Below are 22,081 nucleotides of genomic sequence, written 5' to 3'. Positions count from 1 at the left end.
AGCCCAAAGATGAATGTACCAAAATGAAAATGCAAAAAATCCCTCTGCGCTTGTTTTGGAAGGAAGATGTCCGGGCACTCTCCGTGGTATATTACTAATTCTTTAATGCAACACGTTTCAGCCGCAAAGGTCTTTCTCAAGCATTAACAATATAATGATAAAAGCTCATATATATATATTCACATACCCATCTTGTTTCTGTTCAATTATTACACTCACAGTGCCGGCCGACTCCATAGCGCGGCTAAATGACGTCACCCGGCAGTCGCTACACTGTGAACGTCACCTGACACAGTGGAGCGCAAGAATGAATGTGCATTCCACTCGGAGGCTTGATGTCCTCATCACGTCTCTTTTCACTTTGGATCCAAATGACTTAATTAACTTCCAAATCTCACGATCTAGCCTACAATTATAGCCTGTCATTTCCCTATCCTTGTAAAGGCCCATTTAGACACAGCGATTATCACTCAAAAGATGTCTTTTGACCGATAATCGTTGTGTGCATTGCAAGGCAAGATGCTCCAAGAGGGGGATGCTGAAGACAAGTGGAGCTGCTCGGAGCGCCCAGCTGTTATACAGCCAAGCGCTCCGAGCGGGGTATAAAGAATACAGCTGGACCACTCTGTTCTTCATACTCCGCCTGTGTTTAAGGAGCGGGATACAGCTGAAACAATAGTATCAGCTGTATCCTGCTGTGATTTCCTGATCAGGCTGATCGTTCTCTTTCAGCATGCTGAAAGACAACAGTTAGCGATTCCTTAATGAAAACTGCACCATGTCAGTGCAGTTGCACACAACGATTATCACTCAAAAGATGGCTTTTGAGCGAATATTGAGAGATAATCGTTGTGTCTAAATGGGCCCTTAGACTTATCATGATGTTCTGATGGATTATTCAAATTTGCTACTTTTTGTAATGTATATATGAAAAAGCAGTAATATAAAAATCTGTATATAAATGTAATAGGTATATTCTCCAAAATCAAAATTCATACATATAAAATAACCAGTGTGTTGATACCTGTATATACACACACACACACTATTTATTGACCGAAGCATTATAAACTGGTTACCAGTTTTACTGGAGTGACCTAGTTTTATATGACATTCTGACATGACATAGTCTATTTTATTATTTTATAGTATTTATAGAAATACAGTTTTTAATGCATTAACAATAGTTCTTAGATAGATTATAGATAAGTGATATATATCTATATCACTTATCTATAATCTATCTAAGAACTATTGTTAATGCATTTAAAACTGTATTTCTATAAATACTATAAAATAGACTGCTATGTCAGAATCTCATATATAATACTAGGTCACTCCAGTAAAACTGGTAACCAGTTTATAATGCTTAGGTCAATAAATAGTTAAAAACCTTCATAAAACACTGTTCTATTGAAAGCATTTTAAATGTTCTATAAGGCATCATACAACCAGACTATACTTTCTCAAGCACCTCATTTAACTCGTTGGGTACGAGGGTATTCGATTTAAGGATCCAATACATTTTTTGACCCCTAAATGCTTAATAGATTTCGTATAGATGTATTCTAATGGGGTCACGTGTAGGGTGGAACAATCACACCCATGATAGATACTATAGTGGCGGGATACACTGTGTTTAGAAAAAACGATTTTAATGTTCCTTCTACGTTGGGACATCCTTGTCCTTAACGCATTGATTGTTCTCCCACGTAACGTTTGCCGCAAGGACAGCCTAACAAATAAACTACAGATTTAGTGTCACATGTTAGATATTGTTATAGTGTTTCTGTTTCATCTATTTTTATCTCTTTTCTCTTGCTCACTATGTGTGCACAGCATTTGCACCTTTTGTCCCCGCACTTAACCACTCCCACTTCTTTTGTCTGATGCATGATGTATGTTATGTTTTTTCTCTCCCTTGGGGCACGAAGGAGCTAGGATATTTTTTAATGTCATATTTTTTTCAAAAATAAAAACACATGGGGTTTTCCGGAAGGTCTCGGCTTAGGAAAGGGTCATTCTTCAAGGTAGACCAGTTTTACGTTAATACAGATTTAATTTGGCCATGGTGTGAACTATACTTCGTAATGAATGCCGTTTTTAATTTTTGCCCTGAACCTTCTTTATTGTTCACTTTTATTTTACTTTTTTCATCATCTTTTTCTTTTCCTTATTTTCTTTCCTTCTTTCAGAACTTTCTTATAGGCGGACTCAATGATTAATTCGGGATAACCTTTCTGTCGTAGTCTTGTTTTAACGATCTCTGCTTGTTTCCTAAATGTAGTGACTGAGGAGCAGTTTCTTCTTACCCTTTGTATCTGACCATACAGTATATTAGTTTTCCAGGTTCTTAGATAGCAACTCTGGTAAACCAGATAGCTATTCTTATCTACTGGCTTAAAATATGTTTTGGTCGCTATCTTATCGTTCTCTGCTGTGATTTCTAGGTGTAGGAACACGATCTTCTTGTGTATCGTGTCCGTGAATCTGAGATCATAATTGTTACTGGAGGGACCTAGCTTTATATAACTTATGAGATTCTGACATATCAGTCTATTTTATAGTATTTCTAGAAATACAGTTTTAAATGCATTAACAATAGTTCTTAGATAGATATAGATTAGTGATATATATATATATATATACACACATATATATACACACACACATACACATAGACACACACACATACATTGTCAGAAAGTCATCTTTTGCAGAAATTTCTGCACAGTCTCTCTGGGCCTGGCTGTAGTCGGAGCTCCGTCCTTCCTCAAGGCAGGATGTTTTAGGAGGACGTCTGTCAGCCGATCCATCCACGCCAACAGCTCCTCCATGGCTGGGTTTGGGGCTTGAATCGCGACCGCAGGTTTTACCCAGGACATTCACGGGTATCTTGCCATTGCCCTCAGCAGTCGGGATTGCTGCCCGCATCCAAACACCAAGTGTCAGAAAGTCCTCCAGGAGGTGGGGCGGCAAAGACACACTGGATCAGCAGGTGAATAAAACTTGCTCAGTTTTATTTTAAAGTCAAGTAAAGTACAAACAAAGCCAAAGCAAAATAGAGAACTCCTTCTCAAAATAACAGGGGCACCACACAGGGTGCTCAGGTCCACACAGTGAGGTGTTGCTCCCTCCTCAGCTTGACAGACACTGACTTCCTGGAGCTACAGTCTTTTATGCTCCAGTAACGGGGTCGGTGCCTACAGCTGAGTTGAGAGCCAGGGTGAAGCTATGGACTTGATCTCCACCCTGTCCAGATTAAGAGCCTGGGAGGGAGATATGCTCCATCCACAACCTCACCCTTTACCTCTTCTCCAGACCGGAGGGCTGGTCTTTTTTGGTGACCGCACAATGCACCCTAGACTAGGCATCAGCATTACCTTGTGACTTGCCTGGTCTATATTCGAGGGTGAATTTGAAGTTTTGAAGCGAAAGAAACCACCTCGTCACCCTCGCATTCTTTTCCTTATTTTGCTTCATCCAGATCAAGGGGGCATGGTCTGGCACCAATTTAAACTCTCTCCCCAAGAGATAATACCTTAACGTTTCCAGTGCCCATTTTACTGCTAAACTCTCACGTTCAACAATAGCATAATTCTTCTCCGCAGGAGATAGCTTCCGGCTTAAATACAGTACTGGATGTTCTTCCCCATTTATGGACTGGGACAACACTGCACCCAACCCTACATTAGAAGCATCCGTCTGCACAATAAACTCTTTCGAGAAGACGGCCGTTATCAATACTGGCTGTTGGCAAAGGGAAGACTTTAAATTTTGAAAGGCTTGCTTGGCCTCGGCTGTCCATGCCACCATTACCGACTTGCCGCCTTTCGTCAAGTCTGTAAGTGGTGTTGCAATGGAGGCAAAATTAGGCACGAACCTACGGTAGTACCCGGTCATTCCTAAAAAGGCTCTGACCTGTTTTTTTTAAAGGTCTAGGCCATGCTTGTATGGCCTCTACCTTGTTGACCTGGGGTTTAATGACGCCATGGCCAATAACATAGCCAAGGTACTTGGCTTCCTCCAGGGCTAGTGCACATTTTCCAGGGTTTAAGGTTAAACCCGCCCCTTTTTTGGCATCCATGACCGCCTGTACCTGCCCAAGGTGACTCTCCCAATCGGTACTATAGACTACAATATCGTCTAGGTACGCGGCAGAATACTTACGGTGAGACCTCAAAATCCGATCCATTAACCTTTGAAAGGTAGCAGGCGCGCCATGTAAACCAAACGGCATGTCTTTGTACTGAAACAGACCCTCTGGGGTTGAAAAGGCCGTTTTCTCCTTGGCCTTGTCAGTCAGAGGTATTTGCCAGTACCCTTTAGTAAGGTCAAGTGTGGTAATGTATGGCATTACCCAGTCTCTCAATTAATTCATCAACCCTGGGCATGGAATATGCATCAAATTTGGTGATTTCGTTTAACTTCCTTAATTAATTGAAAAACCTCCAAGTACCGTCTGGTTTGAGGACTAACACAATGGGGCTTGACAACTCGCTTTTCGATTCCTCTATCACTTCTAGTTCCAGCATGCGCTTAACCTCGGCAGAAACTGCTTCCCTACGTGCTTCTGGAATCCTATACCGTTTTAAGTTTACCTTCATCCCGGGTTCAGTTATATCATGTGTTATGACGTGTGTACGACTGGGACGCTCAGAGAATTTGTCTCTGTTTCTTTGTAGGAACTCTTTTGCCTCCTGCCATTGGCACACCGAGAATGCCTCACCTACTAACATCGGGCAGGGAGAGCTGCGGCCGACCCCTCCTGATGCTTGAGGTAGCCAAGGCTTCTCTATCTTTCCAGAGCTTTATTCCTTTTCCCCGTCTGATGCACTCTATAGTTTACGTTGCCTACCTTCTCAACGATTTCGTAGGGACCCTGCCATATAGCGAGGAATTTACTCTCTACAGTAGGCACCAAGATGAGAACTCTGTCACCGGGACTAAAAGGTCTCACCCTGGCAGAACGATTGTACACCCTGCTTTTGGCCTCCTGTACCCTCTGCAAGTGGCCTCCTGTGCCCTCTGACAATGGGCATTACAGTATTAATGCAGTCCTGCATCTGAGCCACGTGCTCTATGACGCTCCTATAGGGAGTAGACTCGGTCTCCCAGGTCTCTCTGGCTATATCCAACAACCCTCTAGGGTGCCGACCGTATAGCAACTCAAATAGCGAGAAGCCTGTGGAAGCCTGTGGTGCTTCCCGTATGGAGAACATGAGATAAGGTAACAGACGGTCCCAGTCCCGACCATCTTTCTCTACTACCCGCTTTAGCATTTGCTTCAGGGTCTTATTGAACCTCTCCACCAACCTGTCCAACTGAGGGTGGTATACTGAGGTTCGTATGTGGTCAATTTTAAAGAGTTGGCACAATTCTTTAGTTCCTTTGGACATGAATGGGGTCCCTTGGTCCGCGAGAATTTCTTTGAGAAGACCTATTCTGGAGAACATAAGGAACAACTCTCGTGCAATGTTTTTGGCAATGGGGTTTTTAAAGGGATTGCGGCGGGGTATCGAGTGGCATAATCTAACACGACCAGAATGTATTGATGTCCTCTAGCCGACTTGACTATGGGACCCACTAAATCCATTACAATTCTTTCAAAGGGAACCTCTACAATCGGGAGAGACACTAAGGGACTGCGGAAGTGCGACACAGGAGTGCTGATCTGACAGGTGGGGCACGACTCACAGTACTCCTTTATGTCCTTGTATACCACTGGCCAGAGGAACCTTTAAAGAATTTTATCCTGTGTTTTATCAGTTCCTAAATGTCCTCCTAATACATGATTATGTGCTAAGTCTAGCACCTTGCGCCTGTATGGCTTTGGCATGACCAACTGTTCCACAACTTTCTTGCCTATTTTTGTTACTCTATACAACAAGTTATCATTCATGGCAAAATGGGGGAACCGTTGGTCAGAACCCGGTTCCTGTAACACACCATTTATCACTACGACTTTTTTTTTGGCATTGATAAGAGTGGGGGTCTCTTAACTGGGCTGTCTTAAAGTTCCCAGGCGCATCCTTCAGATCAGACACATCCTGAACGGAGGGGTAGACTTCCTCCTCAGCGTCATCCCCAGCCAAGACCTGTAAAGGAAAAGTTACATTCTCTGGTTCAACGTCCACATTGATCCTGCGGAGGTGTAAGGTCAGCTGGGTTTACATCAGTCTCTTTATAAGGGATTATCATTTTTCCCCATAAGTCCCAGAATACAGGAAAATCGCACCCCAATATCACGCTGTGCATCCATCCCTTGACAACACCTACATTGTAGGTCACAGTTCCGACATGAGTTTCAATGTTACACTGTGCCATAGAATACACCCTTGTGTCACCGTGTATACATACCACACTTATGTGCTTACCCGGTATGAAGTCTTCTGCTATCAGGCTAGCATGCACTAAGGTGACCAGGCTACCCGAGTCCAGTAGAGCCTCCACAGAATGGTTGTTTACATTTATGCAACACAGTTGTGGCTCAGTCTCTAGTCTCTGTGAGGCATTGCAAATAGGACGTGCAAACAAGGACCGGTGCCAAGCACCGTCAAACTCCATAGGTTCATTGGTCATAGGGCACTGAGCCAACACATGCCAGAGCCCCTGGCATCTCCAGCACCTCAAAGGCCCTGGTTTCTTTGGCTTAGGAAACTGGTTGGGGCTATCAGAGCCTTGCAACTCCCACGGTTCCCTTTCTGGTGGCCCGACCTCCTTACCGCCATACCACAGCTTTCTTCCAGCATCTAGTGGTCTCTTACCCCGTGCAGGTCTGGAACTCGTAGCAGGGGTCTGGACAGAATGGACGTCCCGGAGGTAGTTCTCAGTCGCAGTGTAGAGGTCGATCAGGTCTACCAGCTGGTTAGCATCCTTGGTTGCAGATCTGCCGGCAGGGCATGGGTATAACGGTCCACCACGATCTTATCGACCATCTGGGCGGGTGTGCACACGTCTGACTCCAGTCATTTTTTTACCATATGGTACAGCTCAAACATCTGCGACTAGGCTGATTGCTCCAGTCATTTTTTTACCATATGGTACAGCTCAAACATCTGCGACCAGGCTGATTGGTTGGACCTGTAACTCCAATTGTGCACTCTCAGAGCCCGGACCGCCACCGTAACACCCAGACGAGCCAGGATCTCCGCTTTTAACCTGGCGTAGTCGTTTACCTCGTAACTACTGAGGTCGTGGTATGCCTTCTGGGGTTCTGCCGGGAGGAACGGTGCTAGAACCTCAACCCACTTAGCCTTGGGGAGTTCCTCTCGTTCGGCGGTTCTCTCAAACATCGTCAGATAGGCCTCAACATCATCGTCAGGAGTCATCTTTTGCAGAAATTTCTGCACAGTCTCTCTGGGCCTGGCTGTAGTCGGAGCTCCGTCCTTCCTCAAGGCAGGATGTTTTAGGAGGACGTCCGTCAGCCGATCCATCCGCGCCAACAGCTCCTCCATGGATGGGGTTGGGGCTTGCATCGCGACCGCAGGTTTTACCCAGGACATTCACGGGTGTCTTGCAATTGCCCTCAGCAGTCGGGATTGCTGCCCGCATCCAAACACCAAGTGTCAGAAAGTCCTCCAGGAGGTGGGGCGGCAAAGACACACTGGATCAGCAGGTGAATAAAACTTGCTCAGTTTTATTTTAAAGTCAAGTAAAGTACAAACAAAGCCAAAGCAAAATAGAGAACTCCTTCTCAAAATAACAGGGGCACCACGCAGGGTGCTCAGGTCTACACAGTGAGGTGTTGCTCCCTCCTCAGCTTGACAGACACTGACTCCCTGGAGCTGCAGTCTTTTATGCTCTGCTCCAGTAACAGGGTCAGTGCCTACAGCTGAGTTGAAAGCCAGGGTGAAGCTATGGCCTGGATCTCCACCCTGTCCAGACTAAGAGCCTGGAAGGGAGATATACTCCATCCACAACCTCACCCTTTACCTGGTTACAACATATATATATATATACACACACACACACACACACACACACACACACACACAGGTATCAACGCACTGGTTATTCTATTTTATATGTATGAATTTTGATTTTGGAGAATATAGTTATTACATTTATATACAGATTTTTATATTACTGCTTTTACATATATATATATATATATATATATATATATATACATACACATTACAAAAAGTAGCAAATCTGAATAATCTATCAGAACATCACGATAAGGCTTACTAGGATAGGGAAATGACAGGCTATAATTGTAGGCTAGACCGTGAGATTTGGAAGTTGTTAATAAGGTTATTTGGATCCAAAGTGAAAAGAGACGTGATGAGGACGTCAAGCCATTGAGTGGAACGCACATTCTTGTGCTCCATTGTGTCAGGTGACGTTCACAGTGTAGCGACTGCCGGGTGACGTCATTTATTCGCGCTATGGAGCCGGGTGGCACCGTGAGTGTAATGACTGAACAGAAACAAGATGTGTATATATTCAAGCTTTTATCATTGTATTGAAGAAGAACAGATTGGTCCAGCTGTGTTCTTTATACCCGGCTCAGAGCACTCGGCTGTATAACAGCTTGGCGCTCCGAGCAGAGAACAGCTGGATGCAGAAAACAAGCAGCTCCACTTGTCTTCAGCATCCCCCTCTTGGAGCATCTTGCCTTGTAATGCACAGGACGATTATCGCTCAAAAGACATCTTTTGAGTGATAATCGTTGTGTCTAAATGGGCCTTTACAAGGATAGGGAAATGACAGGCTATAATTGTAGGGTAGATCGTGAGATTTGGAAGTTGTTAATTAAGTCATTTGGATCCAAAGTGAAAAGAGACGTGATGAGGACATCAAGCCTCCGAGTGGAACGCACATTCATTCTTGCGCTCCACTGTGTCAGGTGACGTTCACAGTGTAGCGACTGCCGAGTGACGTGAGTGTAATAATTGAACAGAAACAAGATGGGTATGTGAATATATATATATGAGCTTTTATCATTGTATTGTTAATGCTTGAGAAAGACTGTTTGCGGCTGAAACGTGTTGCATTAAAGAATTGGTAATATACCACAGAGAGTGCCCGGACATCTTCCTTCCAAAACAAGCGCAGAGGAATTTTTTGCATTTTCATTTTGGTACATTCATCTATAGGAACTGAAAAAAGTATTTAGCTTATTTGAATTTGTTTGCTCAACCCAAAGGCACCTTTTTAGACGTAGGATTTTCTGTGCACAAGGTATTAGCTGTAAAGCTTGAAAATACACATTCCCATGAATTTCCTGCAGCCTGTGGTGCAGATGGGCTTTTCTTTACCTGCTGTGGAACCATGTTCTCTGTCCGTTTTGTGTCTGTGTGAACAGTGATCAACATAAAAAAAGTCCTTGCGGTCTTTACATTTTATTGCAAGAACTTTTCCAATGTAAAATCTTCTTGGTTCCCCCTGAAACAATGTAGGAAGGGGGTTCTCAGGTGGTTTCTTACTAGATATCCCATGGTAAGCCCCTTTTGTATTTGCAGATTGCTCCTTGAGCCCCCAACACTTATATGCTGGTAACACCTGTGTGCCATTGTAGAACGGATATCGCTTATTCATTAAAGATCACATCAAGTCCTATTTGTTTTTTATATCACTGGGACTTCCAAAGAGTTAATGTCTCTGTCTTTCCCCTCGTAGATTCCAAAAGCAGAAGTATAGTCCATACCACTCTCAGAGTTTGCAAATCTCAACCCCATACTTTTTTCTATTGTTTCTCTTGCCCTCTTGGATGCTGAATTGGTTCATCTCTATTGGTCAGTGTGGTGGAATGGAATGTTGAGGACTTGGCAATAAGTGGTTTTCAGGGTTATTGAAAGATACTTACCAGCTGTAGTTTGCCTTTCTGAAATCCATTAAGTTAGTTTGAGTTCTCGGAGTTGTGCAGTCTAACAGTTTCAGAGGTGTTAGTGTCATGATCAGTCATAGTATTACATCCCAGTGTCATGAAAAATAAATGGACTTTTGGCAGATTGTTTTGATTAGTGATCTAGAGTCGCGGCACATTCTGTGGACATTCATGCACGTTCCACCTCCCATTCCATTAGTAATATTGGTTGACTTGTATGAGTTCTTATCTTAACATGTTGATCCACTTGTCTTGGGTGACTTCAGCTATGTGTTTGATGAAGCCATGGATCACTAAAGTGAAAACAGGGAGTTTGTGTGAAACTGTACTTGCTTTTATATAAACTGATGTTGGACTTTCAGTGGGTTCAGCTACTCTGTGCGGTAAAATGCTGGATTCGAACAGAAATCTATGAACGGGCTGCAAAGCTATCTGGTGTTCCGTCTGCATGGAGCTCTGGGATGGGACGTCTGAAGGGGGTGAAGGCGCTGTGTGAAGGTAGCCTTATTACCATTACCTTCCAGAATAGAGCCTGCAGCTCCGTTCCGGCGGCGAGAGGAGCTGCTGCTGAGTCTGCACCAAGTTGAGACGTCAGCGGCCACAGACTTAGCAGCAGCTGCCGCCACCAGGTCTGCAAGCGGGGTAAGTGTAATTCCCGCTGAGATACTGCCTAGCCAAAGGCCAACAGGGGGGCTCTGGTCGAGCAGCATTCTTGAGACTACTATGTGGGGCAATATTAGTACTGCAGCCACTATGGGGGTCACTTTCACTATTGGAGCCACTGTGGGAAACACTATCACTACTGTAGCCAATATGGGGCTCACTATTACTACTGGGGCTACTGTCACTAATGGAGCCATTGTGGAGGACACTATTACTACTGGAGCTACTGTCCCTATTGGATCCACATTGGGTACACTATTACTACTGCAGCCACTATGGGGCTCACTATTACTACTGGGGCCACTGTCACTACTAGAGCCACTGTGGGGGACATTATTACTCCTACAGACACTATGGGGCTCACTAATACTACTGGGGCTACTGTCACTATTGGAGCCACTGTGGGGTGTCAATATTACTACTGGGACCACTGTTACTACTACAGCCACTGTGGGGGACACTATTACTACTGTAGCCACTATGAGGCTCACTATTACGACTGGGGCTACTGTCACTTTTGGAGCCACTGTGGGGGACACTATTACTACTGCAGCCACTATGGGGCTCACTATTACTACTGGGGCTACTGTCACTATTGGAGCCAATCTGGGGGGTCACTATTACTACTGGGGCCACTATTACTACTAGAGCCACTGTGGGGGACACTATTACTACTGTAGCCACTAAGGGGCTCAGTATTACTACTAGGGCCACTGTCACTACTGGAGCCACTGTGGGGGACACTATTACTCCTGCAGCCACTATGGGGCATCTTTTTTTTTTTTTTACTACTGGGGCCACTATCACTACTGGAGCCACTGTGGGGAACACTATTACTACTGCAGCCACTATGATGCTCACTGTTACTACTAGGGTCACTGTCAATGCTGCAGCCACTGTGGGTGACACTATTACTACGGGGGCCAATGTTACTACTGGAGCCACTGTGGGGGACAATATTACTACTGCAGCCACTATGGGGCTCACTATTACTACTGGGGCAAATGTCACTACTGGAACCACTGCGGGGGACACTATTTCTACTGTTGCCACTATGGGGCTCACTATTGATACTGCAGCCACTATGGGGCTCACTATTACTACTGCAGCTACTATGGGTCTCGCAATTATTACTGCAGGCACTATGGGGCTCACTATTACTACTGGGGCTACTGTCACTATTGGAGCCAATCTGGGGGGTCACTATTACTACTGGGGCCACTATTACTACTAGAGCCACTGTGGGGGACACTATTACTACTGTAGCCACTAAGGGGCTCAGTATTACTACTAGGGCCACTGTCACTACTGGAGCCACTGTGGGGGATACTATTACTCCTGTAGCCACTATGGGGCATCTTTTTTTTTTTTTTTACTACTGGGGCCACTATCACTACTGGAGCCACTGTGGGGAACACTATTACTACTGCAGCCACTATGATGCTCACTGTTACTACTAGGGTCACTGTCACTGCTGCAGCCACTGTGGGTGACACTATTACTACGGGGGCCAATGTTACTACTGGAGCCACTGTGGGGGACAATATTACTACTGCAGCCACTATGGGGCTCACTATTACTACTGGGGCAAATGTCACTACTGGAACCACTGCGGGGGACACTATTTCTACTGCTGCCACTATGGGGCTCACTATTGATACTGCAGCCACTATGGGGCTCACTATTACTACTGCAGCTACTATGGGTCTCGCAATTATTACTGCAGGCACTATGGGGCTCACTATTACTAGTGGGGCCACTATGGGCCTCACTATTACTACTGCAGCCACTATGGGGCTCACTATTACTATTGCAGCCACTATGGGGCTCACTATTACTACTGCAGCCACCATATGGCTCACTATTACTACTGGGGCCACTATGGGGCTCACTATTACTACTGCAGCCTCTATGGGGCTCACTATTACTATTGCAGCCACTATGGGGCTCACTATTACTACTGCAGCCATTATATGGCTCAATATTACTACTGGGGCCACTATGGGGCTCACTATTACTACTGGGGCCACTATGGGGCTCACTATTACTACTGGGGCCACTATGGGGCTCACTATTACTACTGGGGGGGCCACTATGGGGCTCACTATTACTAGTACAGCCACTATGGGGCTCACTATTACTACTGGGGCCACTATGGTGTTCCCTTTTACTACTTGGGCCACTGTCACTAACTACTGGAGCCATTGTGGGGAACAGTATTACCATTAAGGCCACTACTGTGGCCAATATGGGGGTCACTGTTACTACCATTGTCAATATCGGGTCACTATTAAAGCTTGTTCACAGAGGTATAAATGCATTTCGGTTGTGCAAATACACTATGTATTTGTGCAACCAAAAACCGCTTATGCCTGCGTTTTTCGGGCTTACTGGTGTGTGTTTATGTGCATGCAGGCAAGAACACAGACAGGCTCATTGAAATGGTCTGCAAATTCGCAGGATTCCTGCTTATTTACTACGTATTTGCCTCCGCCCATTGACTTGGCCTACTGCAGTGTATAATATGCACCACAAGAGGTCATGCCGTGTATTTTATTATGTAATTGCACATCGAGTGAAGAAATATGCTCATGTGAACGAACCGATTGAAATCAATGGGTTCTATTCACTGCATATTATGCACATAAAAATTGTGTGTGTAACATGCTACGCAAATACGCTCATGTGAACGAGCCCTTACTATATAATTTGACAACCCTGATCTAAAAGATTGCTGTTTCCACAGAAAGATGTGTAAATGAGCAGACGATGATTTTATGTCTGAATAAAATGGACAAACGGGAGGTGAACAAGTTCTCAATAGTCGTTCAATCATTGGCCATGTTTACACTGAACGATATCATTCAAATTTGGAAGATCCAATGATTGTTTTTGTATGAAAATTGTTCCATGTTTAAGGGCCCCTACTGCTGCAGCCTCAGTGACGCATTCAACAATGCCTTTTGAGTGCTTATGCTGCAATCGGGGTGTTCCCAGGACCCCTGTTGTCCTGATTGGGAACTTCCTATGATGCAATGACCATGGTCAGCGGCTCCCAGCTTTCTATCCAGACCATCCTGTTGCAGCCATATGAATATTCATGAGCTGGGCGGACAGTCAGGGTGGTAACCTTAGAAGAAGGCACTGCATGCTCACTAACAGCCCAGCTTACATAACAGCAGGTAAGTGAGCAATAAAGGTTAAATGCCTGGTAAGTGTACAGTATACATCTGGATAATAAAGCTACTCAGTACGGCGGGTGATATAGAGCTGACACTATTTATATGTGTATATGGAATGGCTGGGTAGTATATTTGCTAAGAATTTTGCCTGTGACACGAGAGACTGGGGTTCAAATCCTGGTTGAAACCGGCCTTAGTGATAGTGTGTGTATTGGGTACAAAAACAATATAATTTTTATAAGGCGGTGAAGAGGGAGCATTGTTTGTTTGTCTCTGGAAATGAAGATGAGCTGATGAGATAAAATTAGTAGCAGGAGGAGAAGAAAAAATGGATTATACCTACCTGATAATCAGGTTTCCAGGAGTCTCCACGACAGCACCAATTGAGATTGCCTCCTCCTGATAGGTCAGGAACACACAGAGGTTAAAAGCTCCCCCCTTCCCCACTTTCCTCAGTGGATTCTAACGAATTGCCGGGGTAGGAGCTCAACTTAAATTTTTTCCCTTAAGCGGGGTTTTTTGTTTTTTTTAAATAAAATTATATTATATATATGTTTTTTTATATTATATTATATAGTTTCTTTTCTATCAATTTAGGGGGGGAAGGTACGGGTGCTGTCGTGGAGACTCCTGGAAACCTGATTATCAGGTAGGTATAATCCATTTTTTCCCCCAGTCGTCTCCACGACAGCACCAATTGAGACGTACCAACTAAAGTTTTCCTAGGGTGGGATTGCTGCCGAGAGGACTTTGCGGCTGAAGGCCATGTCCTCGTCCTGCTGCACTTTTACCCTTTAGTGTTTAACAAACGTGTGGGGTTTCTTCCAGACTGCGGCTTTGCATATCTGCTCGACCGAAACTGAGCTATGTTCAGCCCATGAGGATGCTACTGCCCTTGTAGAATGGGCTTTAAGAGCTAAAGGGATTTCCTTCCCGAGGGCCTTATAGGACTCTATGATGGCCAGGCGGATCCACCTGGCTATGGAGCTTTTTGCCGCTTTGTTCCCTTTATTTGGGCCACTGAACTCGATGAACAGGTTGTCGTCCCGCCTCCAGTGGCTTGTCGCCTCTATGTAGCCTAGGACTGCTCTCCTAACGTCCAGGCAGCTTAGGGTTTTTTCTTCCTCGTTTTTAGGTTTACTAAAAAATGAGGGGATTATTATGTCTTGGGACCTATGAAAATGTGATACTACTTTTGGCATGAAGGCAGGGTCCGTTTTAAATACTAATTTGGTGTCCGAGGTTTTCAGGAACGGGTGGCGAATGGACAAGGCCTGCAGCTCGCTAACCCGTCTTGCGGAGGTGATGGCTACTAAGAAAATGGTCTTGATAGTAAGCATTTTTATGGGTAGTGCTTCGATCGGCTCGAATGGTACCGTTGTCATGGCCCTTAGGGCCCAATTAAGGTTCCAGTCTGGAAAAAGATTTATGGGCCTAGGCTGTAATCTAGTTGCTGCTGCTAGGAACCTGTTGACCCATCTGTTGTCTGCGAACTTTGTGTCACATATGGCGCTAAGGGCTGCGACCTGGACCCTCAGGGTGCTTGGAAAGAGGCCCATCTCTAGGCCCTCCTGCAAGAACTCTAAGATTAGAGGGATGTCCGGGATAGAATCCCCGCGATCCCTTCCCTGTCTCCATGAGGAAAACCGTTCTCCAAACTTTCTGGTAGATAAGGTGGGTAGTCTTTTTTTCTGCTGGACATTAACGTTTCTACTACTCTCTCTGAGAATCCCTTCTCTTTTAGTGAGGATTCCTCAAGAGCCATGCTGTTAAGTGGAGCTTGTCTAGGCTCGGATGGCTCAGTGGCCCCTGCGATAGAAGATCTGTCCAGGTAGGGAAGATGCCTGGGTCCTGGACGCTCAATGTTGCTACAAGACCGAACCAGCTTCTTTTGGGCCAGAAGGGGGTTACCAGGATTAGTGTGCATACCTGGGTTCTGAAATGTTGTAAGACTCTGGGGATCAACGGTATAGGAGGAAAGGCGTACACCAGCCCCTCTCCCCAGTCTTGGCCTAGGGCGTCTACTGCTGTCGGACGATCTCCTGGCCAGAGGGAGAAGAAATTGCTTACTTTGGCATTTTCCCTGGTTGCGAACAGGTCCAATTGTGGGGTCCCCCACTGGTTGATCAGGATTCTGAATGCTTTCAGGGAGAGAGACCATTCTCCTGGGTCTATTTGCCTCCTGCTGAGAAAGCCCGCTTTTTGGTTTAGCGTCCCCTTCAAATGGGTTGCCGTGATCGAGAGGATCCGGCCCTCTGCCCAGTGGAAAATTTTCTGTGCAATGTTTTGCAGAGCGGGAGATCTTGTGCCCCCTTGGTGTCGTATATGGGCGACCGCGGTGATATTGTCTGACAGTATCTTTATATGCTGGTCCCGTAGCGAGTTCGCTAACTGCTGTAGGACCTGCCATACGGCCTGTAGTTCCCTGTAATTTGAGGACTGTTCTTTTGTCCTTTGAGGCCATGGGCCCTGAAAGAACTGGTTCCCCACATGCGCTCCCCATCCCCAGGCGCTTGCATCCATTGTGATGTGAGTGGCTGGGTTTTGTAGCCAATGAACCCCTCTCCGCAGGTTCTCTGGGGATGTCCACCAACGCAGGGATGTTTTCACCATGCTTGGGATGTACATTCTTGTCCCTAGAGAGGACTGCCTTTTGTCCCACGTGGATAGGACTGAGGCTTGCAGGGCTCTGGTGTGAGCCTGGGCCCATGCCACTCCTGGAATGCATGACGTCAAGCTTCCCAGGAGAGACATGGCTTCCCAAATTGTGCATAATCGTCTCCGTAAAAAGGTTTTGACTAGCCGTCGGATTTTTTGTATTTTCTCCTCGGGTAGGCAGGAGCATTGTGATTCTGAGTCGAGCGTTATACCCAGAAACGTTTTCTGTTTGTCGGGATCTAGGCTGGATTTTTCCCAGTTTATGATCCATCCTAAGGATTGGAGAAGTTCTAGCACTATCCCCAGGTGTTCCGTTAGGAGTTCTCTGGACTCTGCTATTATTAAAATATCGTCCAGGTAGGGTATTATTAGGACCGACTTCTTCCTCAGGTAGGCGGCTACCTCTGCCATAATTTTGGTGAAGATTCTGGGTGCTGAGGAGATCCCGAAGGGCAGGCATCTGAATTGGTGGTGCTCTATTCCTTTGCCCATATCCACTGCGAACCTTAGGTATTTCCGGGACCCCTCGTGGATCGGTACGTGGAAATAAGCATCCTTTAAATCAATGGATGCCATGTAGGCTCCTTTGGGAATCAACTTTATCGTTGAGGAGATGGACTCCATCTTGAATTTTCTGTATCTGATGCAGGTGTTCAGAGGTTTCAGGTTCACTATCCTCCGCTGTTTCCCACAGGGTTTCCTTACTAGGAAGAGCCTGGAATAATGGCCCTGGGTTTCCTCATTTTGCGGTACGGGGGATATTGCATTTAGTTGTTGCAGGTCCCCAACACTTTGCCTTAGTAGGTGTAACTGTTGTTTGGAGCCTCCCGTGATAATGAATTTTCTTCTGGGGAGGGACACCAGCTCTATCCGGTATCCCTGCTGTAAGATCTTTGGGATCCATGGGCCTTTGGAAATCGCGGCCCCTTGATCCACAAAGGCCCCCAGCCTTGCCCCTACGGGGATGGCGTCAGGGTCTCTGCTTTGGCTCCCCCTGGTGGGGGTTAAAGAGGATGTTCCTTCCTCTGCCCTCCTTGGGGTAACTCCAGCGGCCTGTCTTGCCCTTGCCTCAGTAGGCCTTTGGCCGTTGCCTTGGGGCTCGGAATAAGGTCTTCCCTCTCTGTGGCTTTTCTTCCGGGAATCCCTTCTTTTTGTCGGCCGCCTTCTCTAGAATCTTGTCAAGGTCTGGTCCGAACAAAAACTGGCCGTAGAACGGGAGGGCGCATAGCTTATTTTTTGAGGCTAGGTCGCCTGACCACGATTTCAGCCATAACACTCTTCTGGCTGAGTTAGACCGGGCTGTAGCTGTCGCTGAGAGTTTGACAGTTTCGGCCGCGGCGTCCGCTAGGAAATTTGTTGCCATACGCAGGATCGGAAGGGAATTTAGGATCTGTTCCCTCGGCGTCTTATTGGTTAGGTGTAGCTGTTCTAGCTATACCCCCAGAGTTCGCGCCACACAAGTGGCTGCGATCCCTGGCCTAAGTATGTTTGCCGCTGCCTCCCATGATTTCTTTAGAAGGCCCTCAGCTTTGCGATCCATGGGATCTTTTAACTGTGCGGCGTCCTCAAAGGGCAGGGTCGTTTTCTTGGCTACTTTGGCCACTGGGACGTCTACCTTAGGTACCTCCTCCCAGCTTGCGCAAACTTCCTCCTCGAATGGGTACCTTCTTTTTACCCCTCTAGCGGAGAAGGAGCTTGCGTCTGATTTCCTCCACTCTTTCTGGATTATTTTGGTGATATTCTTGTGGACAGGGAAGGTATGCTTGCGCCTCTCCCCTAGTCCCGCAAATATCTCATCTTGTAGGGTACGTGGTTCTCTGGGCTCTTCCATTTTTAGTGTAGCCCTGACTGACTTAATCAATTCCATTAAGTCGTCCTGATGGAATAAGTATTTTTTGTAGTCCTCCTAATCTGAGGACTCCTCGGCCGCCTGTTCCTTTTGCTCCGACCCGATAGAACTCTCGGAGTCGGAAGGCTCGTCGGGAACATACGCCCTTTTCTGGCGTTTCGCTGGCGGCGCCAGCTGTGACGTTAGGGCTGATCTAACCTCTTCTTTCACCAGCTTCCTAACGTCCTCCCGATTCCTCTTTAACTAGCCTAGCTACGCATGCCTTGCATAGAGGCCTCTGGTACGTAGCTGGCAGTTTTATCCCGCATTCCACGCATTTTTTGAGTTTTGTTCTGGGGGGGATGTCTTTTTTAACCCCCTGACAAATAAAGCATTTTTGCGGGTAAATATGCAATTGTTCCATACACAATACACTGGGTATTTGCATTGTATTTTTTGCGGGTAAATATGCAATTTTTCCATATACAATACATTGGATTTTGCATTTTGTATTTTTTGCCGCACTGGCTACTTACGGCCGCTGAGGCTGAGGTTTCGGCTGTCTCTGGGGCTGGAGCACTCATTACTATACCGGTACTGCAGACACCTTGCGACCTGTAGTGGTTTGTTCTGCCTTCTTTCAGGTTCCTATTTTTTTTTAAATTTTCGCGCTCCTGCGCTAAGCCCCGCCCCCTCCGCTCCTGATGCAGACGTGATGACGTCATCGCACTGGACACGTGACGCGGCGCCCGGCCGTCGAAGGGCTTCCTGGAGCACCGCGCTCTAACTTCTGCAGGGAGGACAAGGGGGACTGAGGCTCCCGCTTTGTACCCCCCATGGGAGGAACCTGGCCCGGGGGTTACCACCCTATGTGGCGTCCCAGGAGTCGTCTGGCTGGGAAGGGAGGACAGGCTGACCCACTGCCCTCCGATCCGCCCGTGAGTAGGCTTCCGGCTGGCTTCTCCACCAGCTCCTCTCACAGATCCTGCCTCCTGGCAGGACAGGAAGACACTGAGGAAAGTGGGGAAGGGGGGGGAGCTTTTAACGTCTCAGTGTGTTCCTGTCCTATCAGGAGGAGGCAATCTCAATTGGTGCTGTCGTGGAGACGACTGGGGGAAACTGCTAATAAGACTGTGTCTGTTGTATGATCCCTGTGTGATGAAAGTAGATTACAGCTGCAGCTATAGCTGGTGACAGTGATACAGGCTGCCTCCTCTTAGGGCTCGCTCACATGGGCATATTACGTGGTGCTAAAAGCCCATTGGTTTCTATTGGGCCACTCACACTTATGTTTATTTTTTCATGCACATGAAAAAAAATGCAGCATGTCCAGTTTTGGTGCATAATACACACCAATATATGGTATGGGGATTTAACACACCCAGCAAATAAGCATGAGGAGAGCAGAAAAAGCAGAGGAAAGGTAGGGGATGGATTTATTATAGTGCTGTGAGATGATTTATGACTATTTTGAAATTTGAATTTGGTCTCAGAATACCCCTTTAAGTGTTATGGTCAATAGAGAAACCTGCCAAGTTGTTGGCATATGCTGTCAGTGGATATAGATATAACTACCTCCCACAGAGCAGGTAGTTTGGAATCAGGGTGTCTTAATGAAGATATCTGACGAGTATTTTAAGAAATTATATGGTACTAAAGGTAATTATGGGAATTAGTTGGCCAGCTTTCTCATCCCCAACCAATCCAGACACTTTACTTGTTATTCAGTGCCCCCTCTGAAAGACGCCTGAGCAATAGGTCCTGCTAAGATGCTGTTTTATCAGTGCCTGCAGTACTCCAAACTATCCTAACTTGTACCTTGACCATGATTTCCTGATTGCGGCTGGCACTGACCCTCTGCCTGTCCCTCCACTTATGCATGCACTCCACCTGTCCTGGCCTCAGCCAGTGCTTTCCACTATGGCCCTTTTACAGGGAACGATTATCAAATATTTGTTGAATCGTGTGAAAGTGAATGCTAATGGTTCAGTCTAATCAAGGCCAATGACTGAATGATTTGTTTATTGTTCATCGTTTTTTTGCAGGCATAAAACTCATAGTTCATCGTTTGCCAATCGTTCCATGTAAATGCGATTGTTCTGGAATTTCCAGACTTTCCTGATAGACCAATGATAGACTGAACGAGCTATGACGAAAAAATGATGAAAAAATGGAAACATCTGTGTATGATGGCTAGTTTAAACGATTAATTGCTCCATCTAGAAGGACCCCATGTCTCTGCCTGTCCCTCCGGTATCACGCTACAATGCCACAGACCTGTGTCAGCTGTCACTGACCAGAGACTACTGTTGGGGTAAAGGCCTGGGGGCCCTTCAGAGAAGGCCAGAGTCCTGAGAAGGGGTTAAAGGACCAGGGCTTCCTCAGGGGTAGCCTACAGCCGCACAGGGGGTCCACATCCTCTATATAAAAATACTCCAATATGAATTTGAAAGAAAATATTCAGGAAATTAAAAAGTTTGATAAGTGAGTTAATATGGAATCAGAATTGTGTTTGTAGTACATTTACTGGAAGAGCTAGGATACTTAGCTGTGCCAAGTGTATTTTATTGTTTTCTTCCTGCATGTATGTAACAGTGCTTGCTAGTCCCATTTTTGAAAAAAATAAAAAAATGTGTCATTATAGTGATTGAAAATTAGCAACAGCCCGAGCTTCAGGAGTGGGGCCGGCACAAATCTGCTTTTTAGCTGTGCTGTAAAAAGGTGGCGAGTCAGAAGAAGTCTCCAAACAGATGTCATAAAAAGTCAATACAGCAGTTGTTAAGGTGCTAACTCAGCTTATATTACAGCATTATATTATTACATGGATTTTCTATAGTATATTGTAGTTATTTACCAGCATTTCATCAATTTGGCCAATACAACACACCATTCTAGTGTTCCGCTGATCCCCTACTGTCTCCATTCAGCTTATTTTCTGTTTACACTGAATTGGTTCTTGTTAAACAGCTTCACTCATAAACAGAATAAACACTTTACACGACTGTACATATCTATGATTTCATTAACATCTATAATATTTACCTGAAACTTATGTGAAGTCCGTGGTTTGGACTCATTTTCACCGGCTGATTGGTCGTGCCAATAATGTAAGGGCTGCAAGAGAAGTTCACAAAACAAGGTCATTAAATGCAAATTAAACCAAAATAGTAGCAGTTTAGCCATCTTTTATGCAGCCTTTTTACTACCTTGTAAAAAAAACACCATAAAATATAAGGATTTTTAACTAGTGGCTTTTTTTATGGCAGTTTGGGGGTCACGTAGGTTTTTTTTTTATGCCGCCATCATACGAGCCAGTAAGCACTGTGGAACCTCCGCAGTGCTTACAGTACAAGTCATGCAGCCTGACTCCCTGTATCTCCTTTTTCATGCACGTATAATACCAAGCAGCCGCCCCCTCAGTATAAGGAAGGTGTGTGAGCAGTTAGTCATCGGTACCTTTACCGATGCGATGTCTCCTCCATATAGCAGTCTGACTGTCTGAATCTTTGGAATGTGATGCGTCTTGTATCAGTATATTACTAAGTATATGGCCGCTTTCTGGGATTTTTGTCTGTTTATATTTCCCTTTTCATAATTTTGATGTTAGTGTAAGGACTCACAAGTAAATGAGGACACTTGACACGGGTTGTGAGCTTGTATTTTGACCAAAATATTAGCCAATACCTCATATTTATTAGTAACATGGAGTGTGGCTGTGAACACCGAGGGGAGTGGAGGGGGATAGGCAGAGTGCCAGTGTGGTTCACCTATGACTGTGATGACGAACCTATGACACGTGTGTCAGCACTGACACGGGTAGCCATAGTCGCTGACACGCGGCCGTTCACCCAGTTAGTGGTGAATACCGGCAGGGGCCGTGGTTCCCCTGCCGGTATTCACTAAGAAGCTGATCAC

The 22,081-nt window shown here is 45.7% G+C and overlaps 1 protein-coding gene across 7 annotated transcripts in view; it reads right to left on the bottom strand.

Moving 5' to 3' along the window:
• Positions 1 to 22,081, bottom strand: part of NAV1 (neuron navigator 1) — a 274,215-nt gene that overhangs the window by 27,410 nt on the left and 224,724 nt on the right. For all 7 annotated transcript variants that reach the window (XM_066600314.1, XM_066600316.1, XM_066600318.1 and 4 more), the window contains one exon: positions 21,209 to 21,280. In XM_066600314.1, the coding sequence (XP_066456411.1) occupies positions 21,209 to 21,280 (72 nt within the window). The remainder of the gene's footprint in view (positions 1 to 21,208; positions 21,281 to 22,081) is intronic.

The sequence above is a fragment of the Eleutherodactylus coqui genome, chromosome 4 (assembly GCF_035609145.1).
Source record: "Eleutherodactylus coqui strain aEleCoq1 chromosome 4, aEleCoq1.hap1, whole genome shotgun sequence".
Taxonomy (NCBI): domain Eukaryota; kingdom Metazoa; phylum Chordata; class Amphibia; order Anura; family Eleutherodactylidae; genus Eleutherodactylus; species Eleutherodactylus coqui.
Note: the sequence above shows the minus strand (reverse complement) of the source record. Positions and strands in the feature narration are given on the sequence as shown.